General features: G+C 49.6%; 1 protein-coding gene across 1 annotated transcript in view; it reads left to right on the top strand.

Annotated features, from left to right (window-relative positions):
• The window catches only part of TMEM178B (transmembrane protein 178B), a 346,410-nt gene that overhangs the window by 314,661 nt on the left and 6,141 nt on the right, over nucleotides 1-25,608 (top strand). The window contains exon 3 of the mRNA XM_029922516.1: nucleotides 483-620. Within this exon, the coding sequence (XP_029778376.1) occupies nucleotides 483-620 (138 nt within the window). The remainder of the gene's footprint in view (nucleotides 1-482; nucleotides 621-25,608) is intronic.

The raw sequence follows: 25,608 nt of genomic DNA, 5'->3' as shown, positions 1-25,608 counted from the left end.
GAGAGGGGAATGGTGCCCTGGTTCGCACCTAGGCGCCACCCAGGTCTGGGCTTGATGCCCTGTTCTGCTACTGCTCATTAGCTGTATGGCTTTCAGCAGTTGACTCCATTTTTCAAACAAGAATAAAGGTGGCTACTGTCTCAGACAGTTGAGCCAGATATTTGGGAAGGACAGGGCTGCACCTGGCACAAAGGTGCATAAGAAATGACACCAATTGTGATGGCAGTCTCTCCTGTGCCTGTGAGCCAAACACCCCTGGCATACTCTTTGCACCTGACGATGGTTTCCGCCAGGGGCTCTCTCTCCTGTACAAAAGAAGCTCAGTTATGCAAACTTGTCTGAAAAGGATATGTTGCCACCCCCTCCCAGTCCCCCACTCACTGCAGTGTGCTACCCTCTCCCTTTCTGCCTGTGGCCAGGGTGCACCTTGACCCCAAGTTCTAGGTTCCTATGCTAACCATTACCCACTTGCTTCCCCACAGACCTGCGCAGGATGACCGCCGGCTTCATGGGCATGGCGGTGGCCATCATCCTCTTCGGCTGGATCATCGGCGTGCTGGGCTGCTGCTGGGACCGGGGCCTTATGCAGTATGTAGCAGGGCTTCTCTTCCTCATGGGAGGTAAGGCCTCAGGCTTGGGGGGCTGCTGGGAGCCAAGGTCCTGGCTCCCGGGATTCTGGGAGAATGGCGAGGGGACACTCATTCATTCATTCATCAAACATGGTTTGAGTTCCTCTTAGCCATCCACCGCTGCTCCAGCTTCTGGGGATGCAAAGGCTAATATGATCTGGTCGTCTGCTCTTTGGGGGGGCTGACTGCCTAGTGTGGGAGACTGTGTGGCGATGGCACTGAAAGAGAAGTTTCAGACTGGGGGCAAGCATGAACTCAGAAAATGCTTGGGCATTTTATGCAGGTATTGGATTTTGAGGTGGGAAGTAGGTGTTACCTGGGCAGTTTCCTGTTTAAAAGCCTGTCCTCCCCATTGATTTATGAGTCGTAAATTCTGCTACCATTTCCAAATAAGGAACCCTAAGGGTGGTAGGACCTGGCTAGACCTTTGTCATATCTGTCTGCCTGACTCTCTGCTAGTGTCGTGGCCATTGAACAGATCCAGTGTCCTTATAAAGGATTAGAGATACGGACAACTGTATGGCGAAGCAGGAATAGGTTCCAGCCCACGCGGAGCAAAGGTGACCCACCCTCCGCATGCGCCTGTCTTCCCTGACATCTCAGTCCAGACCCGAGGCTAACCATCGGTACGCTCCTCCCCGTCTAACTCCGCAAGAAGTGGATTGATGCACTTCGTGGAGCTAGGTGGAGGGAGAGCTGGGCTTGAGTAGCAGGAATCAGATGTATTGATGGGAAGAAAGGAAAGTGACTCCTACATACGGAAATGGTGTCAGCTAGACTGTAAGCACCACATGCTCCTGGCCTGCTCAGGTCCCCTTTGTGAAGGGCCCTGACTCTGGTTTCTGAGCAGAGATGGGAGTTGAAGGGGTGGGTCAGCCTGGGGAAATGTAGTAGCCAGCCCTCTGGGTGCACAGAGAGAGATCTGGGGGCTAGTGAGCTGTCGGTTGGGAAAGGGAGAGAATTGCAGGATTCATTGTGGGACCTGACAGTTGGCCCTTTTACCACCGAAGCACAGCCATTCTGTGCCAAAGGCATGACAGGATTCTCCAGAGTGCCCCAGGCCAACGGGAACCCTTTGTCCCCAGAGTCCGATGTCCTGTGCCTGCAGTCATGAGGGAGAGAGGGAGGGGGACTCTCTAGAAGTCCCTTCACCCCTCCTTCTGGTCTCCCTTGGAGATAGGCCCCCAAGACCTGCCCGTCCTTTTTCCATGCCTGTGTCCTCAGTGAAGCAGGGGTCAGGCTTAGCCCCCCCCCACTCTGTTTTAGCCACAGTGGAGACCTTTTTGGGTCCACCTTCCAGTCGAAATCTCCCACAGACCCTGAAATGTACAAAGAAAAAAGCGGAGCAGCTCTGTTTGTAGTGAGTGTTCTCTCTAGGATGCTTTTGGTTATACAAAGATAGGCTCCAGTAAAACGAGGCTTTTCTAAGGCTCTAGGAAGGTCTCCCAGGAATCGGAGAAAAGCTGAGCAAACAGGCCGCAGGCAGAGCAAGAATCCTGGAGCTCTAGGAGCCGACACTCTTTCGTCCCCGCCCTTCTGCGGTGTTGGCGGCTCCTGCCACGCACACTGGTTCCCCAGGCCAGGCGCACAGCTCACAACCTGTTCGGTGTGCCTAGTCTCCGGGACTGTGGCAGCTCCTTCCCTACAGCTCAAGTCAGCTTCCAGGATGAGAGAGTGAGAGAGAGAAATCATGTGTTTGGTCCATTATCCTCTCTGGCCAGATCACACACCCTTGGTCAGGCGGTAAACGGGCCAGAACTGAGTGGCAATGGCTGGGCCGACGGCTGTGACCAGGGTGGGGTCAGGGGCGCTTCCTGCTCCTCTGAGACCGTGGGTGAGAACTCTCCTGGAAAATGCGAGGGGCAGACAGCGAGGGGCAGAGGAGGGCCGCCTGGAACCGCACCCACGACGGGCAAGCCTGGGGCTCCGGGAGGACAGTCTGAAAGCTTGGACCGATGAGTCAGGCACCTCCCTCAGAGTGGACGAGCGCCCTGCTCACCTCGTGCCTCGCGGTTCTCAGGCCCTGCACACTTCAGTCCCTGGAAAGCTCTTCAAAATACTGGTGCCGGGCTGGGCCCCCACCGCAGAGCAGTCCAAGCAGGACTTGGGCACGCACGGGTGACAGCCTGAGGAATAGCTCAACTTGAAAGCTCTCTCCAGTTGTAAAATGTAACGCTTCTAGGGATGAGCCGATTGGCGGGGACCTCTCATGGTTTGTTTTCTTTCTTCCCTCCGCTCCACGCCTCTATGACTATTTCTCAAAGCCTCATGCGGCAAGAGACAGGCAAGTGCCCAAACAGCGCTTCGGTTATTCCTGTGGAGGCCTACCCGAGTCCTGGCCATGGAGGGGCTCCGCGAAATCTGCTTTCTGGGACACACGCTGTATTTTTTTTTTATTACAGCGAAATCCTAGTTCGTGATAAACTGTTAGCATGGAGAAGCGCTTTGGAGAGGGTGCTGTCCTAAGAACTGTTTCTTGCTGATTGGGACACTGCCCTGGTTGGAGTTAACTCATTCCCTGCAACCCAGAGCTTTGCTATTTGTGTCCATAAGCAGAGCTGTTCCCTCCCAGAAGAGGCTAGGGAGAGCAGTGGTGTCTACCACATCGGGCCAGGCTCCGATGGGGGAGAGCAAGGACAAAATCACTAAGAGCGGATCCCTCCAACAGTGGTCTTTTGGGGGGCTGAAGTTCCAGAGGGCGGGAGAGCACTCTCTTCTGCCTCAAGTTAGTGTCCCTTCCAGCGAGGCCAGACACAGCCACGGGGGGCCAGGTGCCCAGGGCAGCTGCCCTCTGCTGACCCTGCGACTTTGGCTTGGTTGGGAGCTAGGGAGGGAGCCGATTCAGGGGTAGGAGCTGTCCTTTCCTGCTCCCTGCTCAACGGAGGGCCCCGCAGAGAGGCCTGGGTGTCAACCCCCAAAGATGCTTTGACCTACAGAACGCTGTGTGTCAAAAAGAGCCCTTTCAGCACCAGCCCCTCCCTGTCCCCTGGAAGTTAACCTTCTAGGGTTAGGCTGTTGATGTGCTCGGAGAGTCCACTACCAGTGACAGCCACCTCTGCATCTAGCCGATCAGTCCCTCAGACTACAGGTGTTTATAGCCCTGTGGGGCCGGACAAGGCCTCACAGCACTAGCTTTCCCCCACACTGGCATTCCAGCATCTGTCCTGAGCGCAGGCGGTGCCCCAAGGGTTAGACCGAGCGACAACAGCAGCTGATGGGGACCCACGGCAGCAGTGGGGCCGGGGCTGGCCAGGCAGGGGCGTGGTGAACAGGGGGAAAAAGAAGGGTCAGCAAGAATGAGAAAGGTGAATTTGGAGTCAGGAGTCCAAAGATGGAATTTCACTTGATGTTAGTTGAAACCACCAGGGCCAACACAAAACAAAAATGAAACGAAACCAAAAAACCCAGGGGAATTCTATTAGCAGCCTCTTCTCTGCTCCAGTCTGAAGGAGGATGGCCCCCACCGGGCCCGACTCTGTCCAGATTTAACTAGCGCCTGGTGGAAGAGAGGGTCCCCTCACCTTGTGAACTAGCAGCAAACTGTTTAATTAACGCTCAGTGCAGAGGAGGCAGTTAATTAAGTAGGGCAACTTAGTCGGGCCAGGGGGCTGGGGGCGGTGGGTGGGATCCAGTGTCCCCTTTGCCAGGGCCTCCGGGAGAGAAGCTAGCCCAGAATGGCACAGCACCAACTGGGTACAAGCGACTGCCAGCGATGAGTGTCCTGATGAGTCATCGGTGGTATTCAGAACCACAGGAACAAGATGACACGGGGAAAAGACAGCATGGCGGGGCGGGGGGTGGGGCATGGGACTGCTCCAGCTGCTTGTAATTCACCCACTGGGCACCCTCAGAGCCACCGCAGGACCCAGATCTGCAAGATGTGTGTGCGCTCCAGCCCACGCGCCGCCCCCGCCGCACCCCCTCTCACACCCTCCTGGAGGACGTTGTCCTCTCTGCCACCACCCAGGTCTAAGTCCCCATGAGCTTTCTGCTAGTCCTGGAGCCTCCTCTCTGGATGCCGTGACTCCACTCTGGCACCCAGCAATCAGCCCTTCACAGAGGTCACATAATTTTTTTTAAACCGTAAGTCAGATATGTCACTTATCTGCCCTCCGTACTCCAAAGGCTTCCAGTCAAAGTGAAAATAAAATCCAAATTACCCTTTTGTAAAAGCAGTCTTAGCCAGCTTGGGCTGCTGTAACAGACTACCAGAGACCGGATGGCTTAGAAACACCAGAAATGGATTTCTTCCTGTTCTGGGCACCCACCCTCAGGGCCACCGCAGGGCCCAGATCTGCAAGATGCATGGGAAGTCCATGATCAGTGCGCTGGCACGTTCAGGGTCTGGGAAGAACCGCGTTCTGGTTCACAGACCAGCGCCTTCATACTGCATCCTCGTGTGGTGGAAGGGGCTGGGGGGCTCTGTGGGGCCTCTTGGATGAGGCCACTGATCCCAGCCATGAGGACACCACCCTGGTGACCCAATCACCTTCCCAAATCCCCTCCTCCTGATTCTGTCACCCCAAGAGGTAGTATCTCAATATATGAATCCTGGGGATACCCAAACATTCTGTCCTTAACGGAAGCCCCATGTCAGCTGGCTCACACTATCCCCCCAACCTCCCTTGCCCGCTGCCTGGTCAGTCCAGCGCCCCGGCTGTCTCTCTCCTGGAGCACACAGGGCTTCACTGCCCTGGGGCTGGCTGCTGCCTTTGCTCACAGCGCTCTCCCCCGCCAGGCCCCCTGGCTGGCTCCTTCCTCAGACTCGGACTCCAGCTTAAAAGTCACCCCAAGAGGGGGGCTTCCGTGACCACCCAAATTCGTGACACCACCCAGTCACTCTCTACAGTTTCATTGATTTGGCTTTCTCCGGCGCACTCAGAACTTTCTGAAATGTTCGTTGTTGTGTTGTGGTTTTGGTTGATTTTCTTTAGCAGCTTAAAGCAAACACATGTTATCTCACAGTTTTTACAGGTTAGAATTTCAAGCACAGTGTAACTGGGTTCTCTGCTCCGGGATTCACAAAACTGCAGTCAAGGTGTCTGTAAGCAGGGGTGGGGTCTCCTCTGAGCCTGGGCTCCTGTCCCAGGGTTCACAGGGTCGTGGGCAGGATGCATTTCCCTGCAGCTGAAGAGTTTGGGGAAGCCTGCGTATTCGGGCCCCCAGGAATGAGCACCTGACTTCCTCCATGTCTGACCTTCAGATCTTTTTTTTAATAGATCCATTTTTTAGATTTATGAAAAAATGGAGCAGATACTACAGAGAGTTCCCATTTACTCTCTGTCCCTGCCCGTGGTTTCCACTTCTATTAACATAGTCTGTTACAATTAATAAATATTGATAAATTTTTATGATCGAATGTCCATAGTTTATTCAGCTTCTCTTAGTTTTTACCTGATACCCAGCTAGTGGTCACATCTCCTTAGGCTCCCTGCACTGTAGCCATTTCTCAGATTGTGGGTGTTTTTAATGACCTCAGGAGTTCCGCAGAGCCCCGCCCATCCATAGAGCAGTCTGCCCTTCTGCTGGCACTTGCCTGATTTTTGTGCATGATTAGGCTGGGCAGTGGGTTTGGGAAGAAAAAATGAGCAGGTCAAGTGTCATCACGTTGTGTTAAAAGTACAACCTGTCCACGTGATTTATGATGCTGCCCCTGATCACCCGGTTGAAGTCGTGTGTGGGGATTTCTCTACTGCTGTCACTCTTTTTTCCCCTCTGTTCATACTGTTCTCTTTGGAAGGATGTCACCAGGCACGGCACAGCACAGCCCCTGAGGACTGAGGAGTTAGACTCCCTTTCCTTTAGGGTGGAGTAGCTACTTAAGTTATTTGAAATTCTTCTACAAGGGAGGTTTGTCTCTCTTCTTCACTTTAAGACTTTTTTATTTTTTAAAATGTTTTAATGTTTATTTTTGAGAGATACAGAGCATGAGTGGAGGAGGGGCAGAGGGAGAGGGAGACAGAGAATCTGAAGCAGGTTCCAAGCTCTGAGATGTCAGAACAGAGCCCGATGTGGGGCTCGAACCCACAAACAGCGAGATCATGAACTGAGCTGGAGTTGGACATTTAACCGACTGAGCCACCCAAGCACCCCTCTCTTCTCCATTTGTTAATTGATTCATTTATTTATATCCGTGTGGACTTGTGGATATTAATTTTTTACTCTGGTTGATAATTCAAGTTTAGGTTTGTTTTAATGCTTCAGTTCCAGTTTCGGCCATTGGGAGCTCTCTCAGGTGGCCCTGTGCCTCTTTGACATCAGTGTGGGGTTTGGTTGTTATTTTTTGTTTGGTTTGGTTTGGTTTGGTTTGGTTGCGGGGGGCGGGGGGGGGGGGGGGGGGGGGGGGGGGGGGGGGAAGCGTTGAGCTCCGATTACTTTCTGGCGCCACCACAAGGTGCTCCAGGCTCATCTTGTGTATTTCCCACCCAGACCTAGGATGAGCTGTTTCCCCAAGGAGCCTGGTTCCTTTTATTGGAGAATGGTGTTAGACTCCGAGTTCTGGGCACGGGGTGTCTGCAGTGTGTTTGTCCATTGCCTCTCTCTCCTACTTAACATACGAGCTCCAGAACTTTGTTGACCTTGTTCTCTAAAGTATCCCCCGAGTTGGGAACAGTGTCTGCACACAGCTGTTGAATGCTTGCATTGCAAAAGTGAATTGTGTGTAACAGTGAGGAAGTATTTTGTCTTGGTGGAAAAACTATCCTTGAACAAAGTACCCTGCCTTATTTTCTGCTCCTGGTCTAATCTCCCCTCCCATGGGGTTCCTTATCCTCTTTCTCTCTTTATTTGAACAGTCCCAAGGTCTCTGTACTTCTGTTATAATATGTGTTAAGTTCCCTTTGGAAGCAGGGTATGAATTGTACATGAATTCATGAGACCTGTGTCTTCCTTTAATGGAGGTTCAAGAGTGTTAAAAATGGAAGAACTTTAGAGACCATCCACTGTGGTCCACCATCTGTGTCTCTAGATCAGAGTAGTTGCGTCTGTTGTCCCAGGCCCCCCAGCTAGAGGGCAGCGGCACTGGAGCTGGCCTGCAACAGCAGTCCATCCTGCTGCGTGGGCTTTCAGCCCTGTATTGAAGGTCCGCCTGAACCCAGGCCGCACACCCATCTTCCCACCCTGGCGTGGCTCCAGGCTGTCTCCTAAGCAGGTGCCAGACCCAGGATCTTGCTCTGCTCCCTTTCTGTTCCTCCCTTCTCAAAGCACAAAGGGGCATCTGGAGGAGATCATGGCCAGAATGGAGGGCACAGGTGGTAATGGGAAAAGGAAATCATTAAAGGTCCTTTCCTACCACCTGTGACCAGGGTGGCCTTTTCCATCTTCCCAGTCAGTCAAGAGGAGCGAAGACAATGCCCTGAAGGAGCTTGAAGCTATCAAGTTTGAGTGATTGCCGTGGTTTGCAGACCAGCGATGCCAGATGTCACCCCCTCCTCCAGGCTCACCGGAAAGTGGTTCAGCTGTACAGTTAACCCCCAGATACCCCTCTTCTGATAGACAAAAACCTTGATAAAGGCCCAGCAATTCTGAGAACTTACAAGCCTAAAATGGAAAATCCGAGGTAATAGGTGTTTTTTTCTGGAGGACCGTTGCCATTCGGCGGTGATTTGGGGGATGTCCATAAAGTACAACAGCATCCTGGGTTCCTATCAGCCTCTCCGCACTGTCCCCATTACTTAGAAATGTGGCTGCGACTGCATCTCTATGAGTCCCAGAGGCACTGGGCCTCCAACTTCATGACTGTGGCTCATTAGTTCATGACTCGTGGATAAGAAGAGGGAGACCATGTAAATTAGATATTCTGAGTTGGAGGAGAGAATGAATTCAATAACTCATGGTCCAAAGCTTATAAAACCCTCAGTAAATGGTAGCTGTTACTGTTATATGTGTGCTCTAAGTGAAGTCCATTCTAATAGAGAAGTATCTATAATCTACCATGACCAAACAAGGGCATACAACCCATTTACATACCCTGCTTTTATAGGTTCATGTGAGATTTCACTAGATCATCACAACTCTCCTGTTAACTTTTTGTCTTACAACCTTTCCTGTAAAATCCTGAGTGGAGATTCACAAACTACTTCATACCCTGGAATAAGTCTTGCCTTTTGGAAGGTGCATATTTGAATATTTATTAGCAATTGATTTAATTACATTCACAACAAAGATATTTGGGGGAGGAGACACATTGCCAGGAGGACTAAGAGGTAACCTACACACTTAGGTAGAATGTAGAATGAGTGGCCAGGATCAATCACTCCAACAACCCTGGCAGCAGGAGGGCTTTATTTTCACCTGAAGAGCTGGAACAGATCCAAAGGAGTTCCATCCTCATCACCCAATGGGACTTGCCTCCATTATAGATTTGCACTTGAGAGGAGACCAGTAAGCAGCTTTGGTCCTGTAAACCCAAATCTGGTCAGTGAAGGCCATGTCAGGATGCCTACAACCTGCCCACCAAATACTGAGCAAAGCCACAGTGCAACATATTCTCCAGAACAGGGGGTGCTTTGTCATTAAATTCCTAGAAGGAAATGCTAAGACAGAAAGGAGACCCTAGAAGGAGGTGGAAAGTAGGGTTGTTGGTGACGTTATCTACAAGATCTCATGGGAAGAACCAACCTTCATCTCTTGGATGTCCCTGTGCTCACATGCCCATGAGCCACCTTCCATTCCCTGCCACCTAACTAAAGTCCCTGTTCGGGAAGTAGAATCATCCAAACTAAAAGGCGGAATGATGATTTTATCATGAAGAACTAGTCCAGGACCAAAGGAGCCTTGGCCTGGCCTTGTGACTTAGGAAAGTTACTTAACCACCTTTCATGCATTGCTTCCATTTTCTCATCTATAAAGAGGACTGATGGTAGTACCTACGAGAAGCATAGTGGTTGTGAGAATTGTAGAGTTCACCCATGTGAAGGACTTCAGACAATGCCTAGTGTTGTTCTCAAAAAGATTTTTAGATATTATTGTTTTCACTACTTCTTTTTTTAAACAACCACCTTCAATGACGCTCTTCTCTGAGCAGTCCTATACCATCACTGCCAACACCATGCAGAGACACATGCTGTAGATGATCCAGATAAAATTGCTTGAACAGATCATGCTTCTCTGACTAATCACCACCTTCCTTATTCATTCTTTCAATACGTTTTGATTGCCTATCTTGTGACAGGCACTGTTTATGCACGTGGGCTCGAGTGGGGAAGAAGACAAAGTCTTCATGGAGTTTACATTCTTGTTGTAGGGGCAGATGAGCAAGTACCATGAGTATATAATATGTTGCCAGATGATGGGACCTGGGTAGAAAAAGAAAGCTGGGAGGGAGGAAGAGAGTGGTGGGGCATTGCTCCAATGAGGGGGCAGTGGGTGGGCCTTCAGTGGACACCTTCCTCTTCCATTGAATGGAAGTCTTCCTGGGGAGACTTAGTGGATCAGTTTGTGCAAAAAGCACAGCAGATGCAAGGGACTTGGGATGGAAATGAGCCTCTTGGGTCCAAGGAAGTTAAGCAAAATTAAGCAAGAGGACAGTTGTGACAGGAACAGAGTGAGATGGAGGTATTCCCAAAAGAAAGCAGATGTAAGGCCCTGGAGGCAATGACAATGGGTTTGAATGATTGAGGAGGCATCATCCCTCATTCTGGCCTTCCTTCTATTTCATAGATGGCCCTGGGGTTGTCCCCTGGATGATCATTGATATTATGTGACTTTTATCAGTGATGTGGCTTCCTTCTGGGGTGCTGATAGCTAGAACTTCTTCAACTTCCCATGGCAGTTGAGTGGGGGCATGGTGTCCATGCCCCAGGGTGGCCAGGTAAGATAAGGGGACTGTCATGCCCTTGAAAATGTTGTGTTGTCACACATCTGGAAGCATCCCTCCCCCACCACAACCAAGACCAGCTATATCATGTGTGGGGCCTAATGCAAAATGAAAATCTGGGACTCCTTATTTAAACATTAAGAATTTCAAGATGGTGACAGCAGAGACAGAACATTAAAACAGGCACACAACTGCACAGGCTGCAGGCCCAGGGAGCCAGCTGTCCTCCATCACTGTCCCCCACTCACACTCCCTGAGCCCTGGGGATGGCCACCCTTTGCTGCAGGGGCTCCAGAAGGTCTTGAGAAATCAGGTCTTTGCTCTGTTCTGCTTACAGTGCCTTCTTTTCCCTGACTCATGCCAATTCTGCTGTGCTTAAAATCACCCCTGTTCTTTAACGACCAAATAATCACATAGACATGTGTTCCCCTTTCCTTAGATCAAAAGCTGGCTCCCCAAACATTGCCCACACAACCTACTAATAAGACTAAGCTGAGTTTCTTGCTTACTGCAGTAAGGAAGAACAGCACCTTGCAAAAGTGGGAGGGTCTCAGAGCAGGAAGGTAAGGTCAGAATTTATTGAGAATTAGAGGTTTGCTTGAAGGCCTTTATTGCAGTGCAGGTGTTTGATTAAGACTGGTTGAAAATACTGATGATGTCTAGAATTGATGGAAACAGCAGGATTGAAAAAATCTTAAGAGCCCACACTGTCGATGTTTTCAATGGAAGTTGATGGATCTTTTGTGAAGTTCCTGTAACGAACAATCAAAACCAGTCAGTTACGGGGGCACCCAGGTGGCTCATTCGGTTGAGCTTCCACCCGACTTCGGCTCAGGTCATGATCTCACAGTTCATGAGTTTGAGCCCCATGTCAGGCTCGTTGATGTCAGCACAAAGCCTGCCTCAGATCTTCTTTCCCCCTCTCTCTGCCCCTCCCCTGCTCATGCTCGTTCGTTTGCTCTCTCAAAAATAAACATTTTTTTTTAATGTTTTTAAAAAAATCAGTCAATGTGGGCAGGACAGACCGGGACATGTAAAGGAGATGGGGAATAGTAAAGTTGGTTTACGCTAGACAGTAAGGCATGGTTTTTATTCAGGGTCTATGCTGAGTGGGTGATGGCGGGGAGTTGTCTCAGAAGGAGTGATTTCTCCGCAGCCTGGTGCCTTCCTGGCTGGCCTGCCTCTGCCGACACAGATATGCTCAGACATGTCTGAATTACCCAATGAGCATAGTCCAGAGTCTGCTATGGAGACTGACATCTCCTCCTCTCATGGTAACAAGAGCCTGTCTTTCCTGGGGTAGAAATAATAATTGCACTGAATTGGGGTCCTTGCTTGCAGTTGATGGATTGTTAACAATAGTGGGATGGGGGAAGGGCCGGCAGGAGAAGAGAGAGAGGGCAGGATTGCTGGGACCATCTCTATTAATGGGGGGTTGTTGAGAAAGAACAGATTTCTCCAACAGCCTTTTCGGTGTAAACAGAAAGACCCAGAATGTAGTGGTGACTTCACAGTGCTTGATTGCCATGGAAACTTAGGTAATTTCTAAAGCAGCTTCAAAAGCTTCCATCCCTATGGCTCTTCTAGGATGTTCTTACAGAGGTGTGCAAGCTTCAGAGAAAGGGAACTTGTCAGGCAAGCCTCTGGCTCTTGAAATGAGTCATAAATCAAAGAAAAGCGCTGGTTCCCAAAATAAATGGAGAGACCCCTCCTCGTGGACATAAAAGCTGCTCTTGGGGAAACAAAAGGGAGGAGCCAGGTATAAATGAGGAATTACCTCTCTCCTGCCCTGGGCGGTTAAGGACAGGTGAGAAGCTGGACCAGAAATAGCCAGACGCCCCTCCCCCCATCCCAGTGTCACTCCCACGACTTGGATGGCTGAGATGCGCTGTGTGAACCCAGGAGTTACGGTCCCTGCTCTGTCTGGAAACCCAGATCTGACTTGAACTGGCCTGGATCAGTGAGCTGGGGGGCAGGGCGGGCAGGCACACCTGTGAACCCAGGGAGTGTGACCTTGTGGATGGGATGGGGAGGAGCTTGACCAGCCTGATCTGTTCAGTCCTCCGTACCATTGAAGGTGGGGTGGTGATGGCCTTGAAGGCCTAGGGCATACCAGGGGGAGAGTGATTCCAGAGGCCCTAAAGCATTACTCTGGAAAGGGCTTATGAAGGTGGCCCCCAAGAGATAAAGGAATCCTTTACATTCTAACAGAACTTGAACTTTGGGGACAGGTGGGTAATGATGTGCATTTATTCCCAAGTATAAAATAATTGGAGACTGAGGGCCTGTGTGAAGCTGTGCTACCTCCCAGACATTCTCGAAGTCTCCTGATTTCAAATACACTTTCTTGTTATCAGATCATATCCCATATCATGTGCCTTGACTTGCGCTTTGGAAAATACACTCTCCCTATCTATAGAAGCCATCAGAAGATCAAGGGTGTCCAAGATGCGGCTGTAAAAGAGGGGGGCCATTGCCATGTTAGTAAACCATTAGATCCCGGTTAGTGCAAATGATGCATTAAACAACCAATTGTTATGTTAAGTACCCACCCAGTACTAGGGTACTAGGTACTGCAGATGATAAACAAAACTCAGTGCCTTGGGATTGCTCACAATCTTAGAGAAGAATCAGATACCAAGGCCAATTGGTGTGACAAAAGAGCTGTTTTCCTTTCAATGACGGACACCTTTAAGTTGAAAAATGTTAAAGACGAAAGAATTCTGTGTCTGGATTTTCAGAAGAAGATAAGGAGGCTTTAATCTACCCATCCAGCATCCCTTAGGGAAGAGGTGGCCACGCCAAAAAGGGCAGAAAGGGAGCCACTTATGATTTGGGTGACACTTGCAGTTCACAGGGCTCCAAAAGGAGGGGGTGGTCTCAGTGGACCTTCAAACCCTCTTGGGAGGTAGGTGGCAGAGACAGACGGGGGAAGGGAAGAGCTCACAGTTCAGAACATGTGTGCTGTATCAATGGTAGATCTTGTTCAAACATTATTTCTTTGCATCTTCCCATCAGCCCTCATTTTGTAGAACATGAACTGGGCCTGGAGAACAAGTATAGAGTCAGGCAGTTAAGTAAATGGTAGAGCCTTAAACTAAGGTCTTCAGACTAATACCTACTCTTTCTCTTCTGTTCCTGGGACATGTGGAATGAAAGAGAAGGATACTGGGTGAGCCTCCCTAGGACAGAGCAACAGCCTGAGTAATTAACTGGCGAGGAAGAGCCAGGCTTGCTGGCAAGCCTTCGTTTATACCGGAGGTGGAGGGGTCCTCCTCGCCCCGACCAGCGAGGCAGAGGGGTCCTCTTTGCCACCACCAGCAGCAGGCAGGTGTTCATTTGGGGACAAAGCAGGAGAAGAGGGGTAGAGAAGCCATGAAGGGAGTCACTTCTATTAAAGTGTTACCAATAGCTTTAGGTCCGGATGTGATGAAGGTTATCTTCAGTTTCACCATCTACAAAGTAGTACCTGCTTTCTAGGATTGTGCTAAGAAGTAGCTAAGAAATGGAACACCTTGAACATGGCTGGCTTGTAATGAGCCCTCACTACAGTTTTGCTCACGTGTGCTCAGTTTATCAATGGCTCTTATCTTCTTCGGAGTTGCCAGTGCTTGCGTAGAGAGTTTAAGTACCTTGCCCCAAATCACGTAGTTCCCAGACCAAGGATTCCTACTCAAATCTATTCTACTCCGAAGCCTGGGTTTATTCCTGCCATGCAGTGCTCTCTCTCAGTTAAAAATTAAGTTGTTGACACATTTATGACCCTCAGGCTGCTCATCACCTGATAGAGTAGGAGACGACTCCATACAGACCTGTCATGGTAGATGAAGGCTACTGTGCTTAGGGCAGGGGTGGGCAGAGAAGATGAGGCTGATTCTGTTCAAGGCATGTTTCCTAGAGAAATAGGAAAATGAGTCTCTGGCTGAGGGCCTTACCTTTTCATACGCTCTGAGACCAAAGACAAAGCTTGAGGCTCATGTAGCAGAAAGAATAATCTTATTACTTCTGTAGCTCTGCCACCAAGCCCCCTCATCTCTTGAAGTCTGGTTTCTGTTCCCACCATGACACAGAAGCTGCTTTCTTGGAGCCCTGCTTCCTCCTGGTGGTTCTACCTGTCTCCTGGCCTCGAGCCTCCTCGTCTGACCTCCGATGGATTTACCTGTCTCTGTTTTCAGACTCTCATCTCTGTCTTCCATGACAATTCACTCATGACTTATTCTTTTTGTTGTACCTTTTCTGTTTTCTTTGCTCTTTGCTTTACCTGTAAATCTGAACTTCAGTGTTTCTTTTTTTCCTACAAACATGCCTCCTTGTCACCAGTATCTACTCTCGTGGGGATAATGATCTCTGCACAGATGATACTGGAAATGGTATGAGCTCCAGCCTCATGTTTCTAAGTCTTCACTGGACATCTTCACCCTTCTGGAACCTCAAACATGCCTGGGACCAAACGTGTTTTCTCTGTGTATGGTGCCCATGTACTTTATGTTTCTGGCATATGTGCTAAGCGCCTGGCTTACTGCAGGTGCCTGACAAATGTCAGCTTCTGTCCTTTCCTTTCCCCCAATGAAATGAGCTGCTTTTCTTGCCTTTATCAGCACATGAATCTGCTGGTCGCTTCTGAGTCATTGTTCACTTTTCCAGTGTCACCTGTTCCTTAGCAGCAATTGTCAACATCTGCCAATATTTCCTTTGCCATATTCTGTGTGGCTTTCTTATCTGTATCCATTCCCCAAGTGCCTTCTTACTAAGGCAGTGTTTGTTGGTCACTTAGACCTTGGTAGATATCTCTGTCCCACCACTGAGTCACCAAACTCCAAGCCTCCATTTTCTCATCTGCCAAACTGAAAAAGCACTGCCTACCCTCTATGGCTTTGGTGTGGATGAAATGAAATAATATACAGGAAAAGCATATAGCAGAGGAGAAGTATTACATAAATGTTCATCTCTCTACTTCCCACTTAATTCAACCTTTATGCCACTCTGCCTTTCTAAAAATACACCTCTTGGGGCATCTGTGTGGCTCAGTTGGTTGAGTATCCAACTTGGGCTCAGGTCATGATCTTGCAGTTCGTGAGTTCAAGCCCCACATTGGGTTCTCTGCTGTCAGCATAGAGCCTGCTTCAGATCCCTTGTCCCCCTCTCTTGTTGCCCCTCTCCCACTTGCACTTTCTCAAAAATAAACATTTAAAAACATAAATAAAATAAGGATGTACCTCTTGCTACGTCATTGCTCTGTGAAAACATTCTGTGGTTCCACGTTGGTCAGCGGCGCCAGCCTGGAGTTGAACATTGGCCAGAGTCTTGCCTCAGACTCCCTTTCAGTCACATATCCTGTGCTTCCTCCAGAGCACTTGCCATTGCCCACCTTCAGGCCATCCTGCTAGGCCTGTTGATGGCCTCTACTTCCTCAAGGCTCAGTACGCATTCAGCATCTTCTAGAAACTTTTTGAATCAGTTTAACTAAAACCAAACTCTGCCTCTGAACTCAGACATCACTTTGTACCATTTTGATGGCACTCACCTCATTATGAATATCCCGAGAGCAGAAATCTAGATTATTTCCTGTCTCCCTTCTGGGTCAAAGCCTTCATGGGACAGGGGGCTGCTTTCTTGTTGGCTTCTCCAGTTGTCATTTTGCTCTTTTTTTTATTTGAGAGCATGCACATAAAAGTGGGAGGGGCAGCGAGAGAATCTTTAGCAGGCTCTGCCCAATCTGACAACCTTGAGATCATGACATGAGCCAAAACAATCAAGAGTCAGACGTTCAGCCAACTAAGCCACCCAGAAACCCCTGCTCTTCCTTATTTTAAACCTGAGAGGTGCTTGGATGGCTCAGTTAAATGTCTGACTCTTGATTTCAGGTCATGTCATGATCCCAGGGTCATGGGATCAAGCCCCACAACAGGGTTCACACTCAGCATAGAGCCTGCTGCTTAAGATTCTCTCTCTCCCTCTGCCCCTGTTCCCTGCTTATATGGTCTCCCTCTCTAAAGTAAAACAAACCACCTTAATATGTTTTCTGGTAACTTTGACTTTTTGGACTTGGGTCCTTTCTGCTAAAGTAACATAAATTAAAGTCAAGACCATCTGCCTCCAATGATCCTTCAAATATTTGAAGACAGCCGTATTGTATTTCTTAATTATCTGCTTTACAAACTAAGTTCAACTTACTAAACATTGATTCAATGTATACCGAATGCTAATTGTGTGGTAGCACCCAGGACATACAAATATGGATGGTCCCTGGGGATGTCTCCAGGGATCATGGATGGTCCCTGTCCTTAAGGGCCACCCAGGCAGTAGTGGAGACAGATGACAGGTGCCATAGCAGAGGGCTTGTGGGTCCACAGAGAAAGAGGACTTTTCTGTACTGGGGACTTAGGAGCAGCCTCAAGGAGACTTAGTGATTGAGGCCAAAAGAAGAAGCAAGTCAACTTGCCCTTACTGTTGCCCTCAAAGGGCTTTCATGCCATTGATCAACTGAACCTGCATGGACACTAAGAGTTGGCCACTTTCCAGAAGCAGTATGCCAAGTCTTTATTCCTTCTCGTTTAGGATTTCACATGTCATTAATACACTTCCGTTTTTATATATCTCTGTGTAACTAAACTCGGTTGTGAATGAAGCAAAAAAAAAAAATCCCTTTTCTCTAAAAATGCTTAAGCTGCTTTATGTGAAGGTAAAGCGTAAGATTGACCCCCTGATTTTGGTCCTGGCCAGAGAGGAATGCCAATAGCTGTGTCCTTCCCACCATCCCCGCTAATAAAACCTAGGAGCTTCTTAAAGATTTTACCACTTCCCAGGCTACACTTCATTAAATGAAACTACCCCCTCGGGCTCAGCTCTTAACATTTTCAGACAAGTTGCATTGCAATCACATTTCCCAGAAGCCTCTGGGTCACAGATGCTTCCTGTCCCTATGTTAGTATGGCCATGGGGAAGTTGGACAGTGTTCTCTCCTTTGACCTTAGCATTCCCATCAGGGTCCATAAAGTAGGAAGCTTCTCTCTTGAGGAAGATATGCTACCCTTCAAGGCTCTCTTTCCCAAGGGAGAAGAGGGGACCAACTTCTCTGGTGTGGTTGGACCAAGAGGCTGAGCTCCTAGGGCCTTAGCACCATCTGGGTTCTCTGCTCTTGCTTGCTCCCCCACATGGGCAGTATCCCTGGGTCAAGGCCCCAGGCCGACCTCAAGAGGCTCACCAGTGGGAGTCAACACTTTCGGCTGAGTGTATCTGCTTTGTAAACCTCAATGTTCCCTTAGGCAAATCATCCCGAAATATCAGCCTGGAGGAAGGTACAGGTGCACTTGAATGTGGCCACATTTGCCATGCTGGCCTTATAAAGCTGGCATGTTTTTGTCCTGTCAGTCTCCTTCCTGTTACTCCTTTCTCACTAGAGAATGGATTCAACAAGCAAAGATAAGTAATTATCACCCCCAAAAGATCTCCAATCTCCAAAAGAAAAGAGGAAACAGAGGTGCCCAGGGTGAGACCCATTCATGAGCCAGGAGATGCTGGTGAGAGGGAGGACCCTTGTGATGGGCTGGGGTCCACACCAAGCTCCTGCAGATCCTGTTCTGGCCACCAGCTTCCTCTGTCCACTGGGTTTAGCTTCTGGCCAACTGGGAAGTTACAATGAGTTTTACTGAAAGGAAGTTAGTGCTATGATCTTGATTCATTTCCTTTCTTGACCTCCCTACCCTATGCCTCATTGAAAACTCCTGTTCCTCCAGGGGAGCTCACCCATCTAAGTGGCCCAGATAAGAAGCAAAGCCATGTAATGACAGGTTGTGATAGGTTTTCCAAGTTCTCTGATGAATTCAGCGACAAGAGTTTATTGCCTGAGCCGTGAGTCTGTGTGGCACCCAGAACCTCCTCAGGGCTGCATTCAGTCATGACAGAGGCTCCCCTCCCATTAAGCACCACAGGGTATAGAGGCCTACTGGGGAAGAGACTTCTCTGCTTTCAGTCCCGCACCAGAGACAATCCACATGCACGACAATTAAGAGACAACATGACAAGCGGCAGAAGTGTGGATTTGAATGTACTGGCTCCCATACTTGCTGTGTGACCTTATGCAATCTACTTAACCTCTCTGTGCCTCACTTCCCTCATCCAAACCTCATAGAGTTGCCTTGAGGATCAGAAGAGCTAACATTGGTAAAATACTTGAAACAATGCCTGCCACATTATAAATATTACATATCAGTGTTTGATCCATATAAAACTGTATGTGTTCAGTGACCCAGCGATGAAGTGACAACATCTCAAAGAAAGGCTGGGCCAAGCTGACAAATGTGCCGGGCATATGGAAACATAAACCAGACCAGGTGGCAGGCTCGCCTGATCTTCTGACTCCCACCCCAGGCCTCTTCCCCTCCTAATTAACATAGCATTGGCTTGGATCAGATAGGGCAGAAGCCTGAGAGATTTCTTTCAGGAGCCAGTTTCTTCCAGATACTTAAACAGCTGGGTCCCAATCCTTCCACATTTAAGATCAAGGCAATTTAGAGCAGAGCCTCATATGCACATTGATGTTGAGTAATGACATCTAATGGTCTCATCCACCAGCCCTTCTGTGCATGTCAGGAGGTGAGAAGCAGTCACTTCTTTCCAGGTGGCTCACATGTGACAGAATAACCAGTAACCAGTCCTAGAGCGGTTCAGAGAGAAGGGCACCTTCTTACCCCAATACCAAGAGTCAGGGAGTCACTGAACTGGAAGGACTGTAGAGATCTGGTTCTGTCCTCTGTATTGTATGGTTGAGGGATCCTGGCCTATTTCACGGGCAGGGATGAGGCCAGAACTCAGTTGTTCTGATTCCTGGTGGAGTTCTCTTTCCACCATGCATATCCCCCCATTGGCTGCAGCTCTCCTACCAGGAAGCTGATGCAGGCTGTCTTGGTGTACCTCTGGGCCGGGAGAACCTTAGACTACCAAGACAGGAATTTGTCGGTAATGATACATCTACTTGTGCCAGCTTCATGCTGGCCGTGGAGGGTGATGTGGCTTTCTCTGCAAACGCCTCGTATACTACCTAGGAAGATCAATGAGCAGAGCAACCAGGAAGCTGTACAGTCAGAGATGGTCTTCGGGAGGTTTTGAATTCCTTCAAGCATTGTCCCGAGCAAGAAACCCAGGACAAGATCACCCTCCATCCTAGAGGTTCTTCAGGTTTTCTCTATGGACCATTGTCATCCACCAGGAAGAGTTGGCCTAGAAAGAGGAGAGAAAAGAGAAGCAGCGGCAGGAAGATGGCATGCGCTAAGTGGCTTTACTCTTGGAAGCTCACTCTTCACAGCTTGAGAATGTTCCTTTCTGCACAGCTGTAGATGCCACTCTCAGTTTAGTCAGGAAGCCAGTTGGATCCCACCAACTCTCAGCTCTGAACCAAGACCCAGATGGATAAGAAGCTCCAAAGATTCATGTTGAGAAAGATGTGATGTTGTACTCTTGATTCATTGTCTTCCTAGGACTCTTTCTCACCCGTAGGTATGTGCCTGCCATAGGGAAAGCTCATATCTCTCCACGGACTACCTGCCTCAGATCTTCCCAACGTTTTGCTCCATGAAGCATGAAATATCCAAGGGCAGGAGGGCAAAATATAGCTAGATATGTGATTCACATCTCTATGCACACATCTATAATCACAACATCAAGAGGATCAGAAGATACAACACCCGAGGTTTGGCTTGCATCAGGTGCCTATGTCTGAATGACTCATTGTGATCTGGGATTGGTTTTCCCATGAGAAAAAAAATGGTGGAGGTATTTTAACAAAAGGAAGAAAGGAAACTACTGTGTAGACAAAAAATAATAAGACTCTGTCACAGTCCAGTGTATAGTAGATGTTTAATAAATAGGTGTGTGGTAACTCTAGATGCCACCTCTATATTTCAGAGGAACCAGGTCAGAAGCTCTGCAGCACCTGTAAAAGGTCCCCAACTCCTGTGATTCCCAACACTGCTATCAGGGCTTCTCCCTTTCACCCACCCTGGTTGAGCTACAAGCTTACAAGCTTCTTTGCAAAGCCACCAAAGTTGTCACATGACCCCTGCTCTCTGAGCCCCCTCTGAGGTGGGTCCTTCTCAGAAAGGTATTCTGGGATCTCCCAGATGTCGTTGTTCTGGTTCAACAAAATCCTCAGAATGAGGAGTCCTGAGTGAGCTCTTCCTCTGGTTTCCATCGAGGGCCATTCCTTCCTGGTGTGGCATTTACTCTAGAGCGGGGCTGAAGGGAAATGGAGTGGGTGATGGAGTTGGAAACAGCAGCTGCATTTTTTCTTGTCCTCCGGGACAATTTTTCTTCACCCTCACTCAAAGCCTTCCATTTCTAATATTATACCTTACATATAGAAAGCAATTTCAACTTCTGTATGTAAGCTTTTCACATTTATTATTATCGCTTTTCAAAATAATCCTGCAGAGAACGTATTATTCTGATGCTGAATTTCTGTGAATATAAAAATGTTTCCTGAAACCCAAGGTGCCCACTGAAACAGGGGTAGGTGAGCACATGCGTGGGCGCACATGGGCACACACGCGCAGGTGCACAAACCCCTTGGCAGTCACAGAACGGCACAGGAGGATGGATGGGAGGACCAAGCATGGTGTCACCTTCATTTCCCTCTAGGTTTCACAGACCATATTTTCACTTGAAATCCCTATAGCCTGGAAGTCCATTTCTCCCAGTGACATGGAGTTTCATGCTTGGTGCTGTGTGCAATATAGAAGGAGACATTCCTACCCCACCACTTCTGGAGAAAATGACAGTCTAGCTGAACATTAACTAAAACAAAGAACAAGAGGGGGATGGCTATTATTCATGGTCAGGTTGCCTGTTCCAGACCATCAAAGTCTTGTGGATTCAGAAAAAATGCAAATAATCGTAATGCTGGGCATGCTTAGGGCAGGCTTCTTGGAAGATGAGACTTGGCTTGGACCATCAAGGGTAGCTACATGGACTCTGCATAGACTGGGTGGACAATGGAAATGTGTGTCCCCAGTCAAGGTCACTGGACACTGAGGTTCTTTGACCTCAGTAAACTCCCACCACAAAAAGCATGTGGACATCCACCAATGCCCTCTTCCATTTGTTTATCCCGTTAGATGTTTGCACAAGTTTGCAAAGGCTCTGTCCTTGATGTCAAGGCCACAAGAGCCACTGCTTTTATGATCAAATCTAAATCTACACCCAAAAGAATAAATGGATTGATGGGTATTGAATGGGAATAAGCATAGATAACATTGAGGAAGACCAGATGGGGAAAAAACCAGAAGATGGCCACCACCTATTGTTTTATATGGCTATGTTAGATGACTATTTTAGCTATGGGGTGGCTGCAAAGTCTGGAAACCTAGATGGTCTTTTTTGATCATGGATTGTTATGTTATGGTAATAAGCCACTTATTATGTATTCACCTGCTGCATTAGATTGCTACGGCCGCCAAGATAAAATACCACAGACTGGGGGTCTTAAACAAGAGAAATTAATTTTCCCACAGTTCTGGAGGTTGAAAGTCCAAGATCAAGGCATCAATAGGGTTGTCTCCTCTCAGGTGTGTTCTCCCCTCGCACCTGGCCACCCTCTTGCTTGCTTCTTCACGTGGTTGTCCCTCTGTGCACGCAGCTGTCTGGTGTCTCTTTGTGTGTCCTCATCTTTTCTTGTAAGGACACTAGTCAGTTTGCATTAGGGGCCACCCTAACAGCCTCATTTGCACTTTATTAGCTATTAAACAGCCCTGTCTCAAATATAGTCCTGTCCTGAGGCACAGGGCTCAGGGCTCCAACATTCAAAGTTTGCAAGGACACGATTCAGTCCATGACAACAGCGCTCCCAGATTTGGAGGCCACCCTGTGGATATGCGAAAACCAAAGCATAAGACTCCAGTTTCTCCATTAGGAATCTGGAAGCACTGTCTTTAGAACCGAAGCCATCCTGCATGTAGGGGCCAGTCCCTTTCAGTGCTCGAGCTGGGGATGTCGCATTCCTGTGGCCTGATCATACCCAGCCATCGAACAGCCTTGTAGCGTGGAGACATGACCTCGGGGATGGGATGGGGTGGGTGGCGGTGCTCCTGCAGCGTCTCTGCCTGGAGTGTTTGCAGTTTCCAGAATGATGGATGGTTGTGTCCGAACTCAGGGCGCCATGCCTCACAGTGTGTTCTCGGGAGCCTGTCACCACTCCATGCCTCATCCCAACGAACCCCTAAGGCACCTTGGATGTAAAAACCCCACGTGACCCGCCTGTTGGCTGCTGCTGATGCAATAGTGTATAATTCAACCGTAGTTTATATTCCGTGCAGGTCTGAGCAGAGCTATAAAGAGCTCTTGAGAGCTCAGTGCTACCGAGGCACTTAATCTCCGCAGAGGAAGGGTTTCCTATACAGCAGCTTCCTAGGATGCATTCGCTGCTGTTGGAGGAGGAGGGATCCTTTTTCTGTTTGCTGATTTGCTTCTTTATGGTTTCAAAGATCAGAGAGAGACTCACGGGGGAGTGTCTGAGGGAGGACTTGGGCTGCTCCCAAGATGTCCCTGCCGTGCTCGCCCACGAAGGCACCTCTGCAGCCACCACTTTGCAGCAAGCTGGTGGGCTCAGGTCGGAACAGGGGCTCTTTAGCCGCGAAGCAACAAGGGAACGTGGGAGGGCCGGGAATACACAGACGTCATTCCTCATTCCCAGGAGCAGAAAATGTCACGCAGATGGGCTTCCTGCCCTAGAAAGCTGCAGAAATTATGCTCCAGTAAAGTTTTGGGCACCACTTGGTCACATAAGGAACAGATATTTGGGAAGGTGCCTGTGTACACAATATGTAACTGGCCTGGATTTTGGGGAGAACCTTCTCGAGGCCCTCGGTTTCCTGGCCGATGGCCTCTTGAATTAGTAAGAGCATTGCTGCTGCCTAATCTGCAGCCTCAGTTCTGATGCTGTTTCTACATAGGGTCCACTGCTGTGGCATGACTGCCGTGGCGTCTCTGACAGTCCCTGTGTGGGGGGATGGGGGGTGGCGGAGTCACACATCCTCGCTTCCCCTCCTGGCATGCTGATACAGCGGACGCCACGTGGGGGGTGGTGAGGGGGGCCGGATCACACCCTACACACCTGCAGTCCGTCCTCAAGGGTGCGCCGAGCAGCAAGTTTCCACCAGAACTCGAAAAGCTGCTTAAAAATAGTTGAGCTGTACGGTGGTGCTGGGATAGGACCGTTATTGGGCTGCTGATTAAGTGTTGCTTGGTAACATTTCGGGGCGGCAGAAGACTTGCTGCCCCCAAACAGTGCAGTCCCAGCGCGGCATTTAACATGAGCAGCGCCTTCCAGACATCGGAGTCTCAGTCCTTGCCCTCGGTGAAGGCATTATGTCTGGTTGAATTGACAAGGATTAACTTGTGTCACTATTGCAATGCCACTGACTGGCACCCCAGTGGAGAGGACTGTGAGGGAGCCTGTAGGAAGGGTGACTGATGTGTCCCACTTAGCCCAGGACTTTCTGGTTTGAGGATGAAAATCCCACATTCCAGGGACACTCCCCATCCCGCCGACTCCCAGGCAAACTAGGATGGACTTGTCACTCTACTCGGGAAGCAAGTCTTTCCAAGTATAAGGAAGTCAAGAGGTTAAGGGAAGTTGGGTTGGAAACCTGAGTGTAGCCAGGGACTACTTTGACCATCCATACTGTGTCCCTGGGATTGGGACGCATAATGACATATATAGGATGTCACATACTATCACATAATCCTATGACTCAGTTGTGTCCTGGTGGCAGCTGAAGTCGGAGAAGAGGGTGAAGGAGGGGCGCGGGAGGAGAGGGGAGCTGGGAACCTCCAGTGTGCAAAGACCAGAGGAGGTGAAGTCCCAGCAGGAGACAAGAGCGGGGCAGAGAGGTGGCATGAAGCTCGGTCAAGGGGTGGCTCAGAGGCTGAGGGAAGAGATGTCAAGCAGGGGGACGTTGCCCCCAGCAGAGAAACTGAAGCCTGGGGTGGGGGGGTGTGGGGAGACTGGAATCTAATATTTGGCAATGCGGGAAGCGCTAATTAGAGATGGCAGCGATGTGGAGGAGGTGGATGGGGAAGCTGTATTTGGTGTTGGCAGGCCTGGCGGAAGCCGTTTCCTCTCCAACCCCCACTCGAGTCTCAGCTGTGCCTGGAGCGGAGGGGGCGGGGGGCGGGGGCGGGGGATGAGGCGGGCAGCAGGCCCTGTCCTCGGCCCACCAGGTGCTGGCAGGACACAGGCAGGTGTGAGCAGGGTGGGGCTGGGGGGGTTGCAAGGTGGCTGTGAGTCCTGAAAGGGCTTGAAGTGGGAACGGTCATTAAAGGAAACAGGTGGTGTGTTTGTACAATCAGATGGAAACATGCTGTGTACGTAGTTCCTTCCACCTGTTGTCCATCCTTCCCACTCACAGGTGGGGTTTGCAAATAGGGACACACGAGGGGACTGGAGGGCGTTGGTCCCTCCACGCCAGCTGGTCTTCAAGCTCAGGCTCTCGGGGCTCCAGGGGGAGTGCCTTCTCTTCTGGCTGGTCTTCCTGAGCTTTGGGTCCCTGTGAACGCGGGTCCTGGCACAGAGAGGGGTAATTAGGGTGCATTTCTCCTTCCAACCAGCTGGCTGATTGGGGCTGGCTGCCTGGCGGGTGGGCTGAGTAGGAGTCAGTGGCCCCTTCCTGGGCCAGCAGCAGTGAGAGCTGAGACCTATTAGCTTCTGCCGCCAAAGGCGTAGACTTGCAACTGTGGGTGCAGCCATCGGACTTTGCTGTCCAAAGCTTAGTCCTGTAATGACGTACCTTGAGGTCCCCTTGGGAATGGATAAGCCCAGTGCTTTTCAAAAATGTTGAAATCACTGGACTCCTTTCTTCAAATGAAATTTCACATGGACTCACATCAAAGCAGGGCTATTCTGGCCAAAGAGAGGAGAGAGGGCTGGGGCCTCTCCCCCTCCCTCTTCCTTCCCTCAGGGCAGCTCCTGAGAACCTCCACGGGGCACAGCTGGGAAACCACTGGGGAGGCACAATTTTAGAAAGAGGCCAGGGAGGAGCTCTCTGAGAGGACGACATTTGCGATCTGAGAAGAGCTGGAAAAAGGCCATTCCAGGTGAGAGAACAGCAAGTGCAAAGTCCCTGGGGTGGGTGGACAGTCAGCTAGAGACACAGAATGCTCTTTTGTGTG

Source organism: Suricata suricatta, chromosome 2 (genome assembly GCF_006229205.1).
Source record: "Suricata suricatta isolate VVHF042 chromosome 2, meerkat_22Aug2017_6uvM2_HiC, whole genome shotgun sequence".
Taxonomy (NCBI): domain Eukaryota; kingdom Metazoa; phylum Chordata; class Mammalia; order Carnivora; family Herpestidae; genus Suricata; species Suricata suricatta.
Note: the sequence above shows the minus strand (reverse complement) of the source record. Positions and strands in the feature narration are given on the sequence as shown.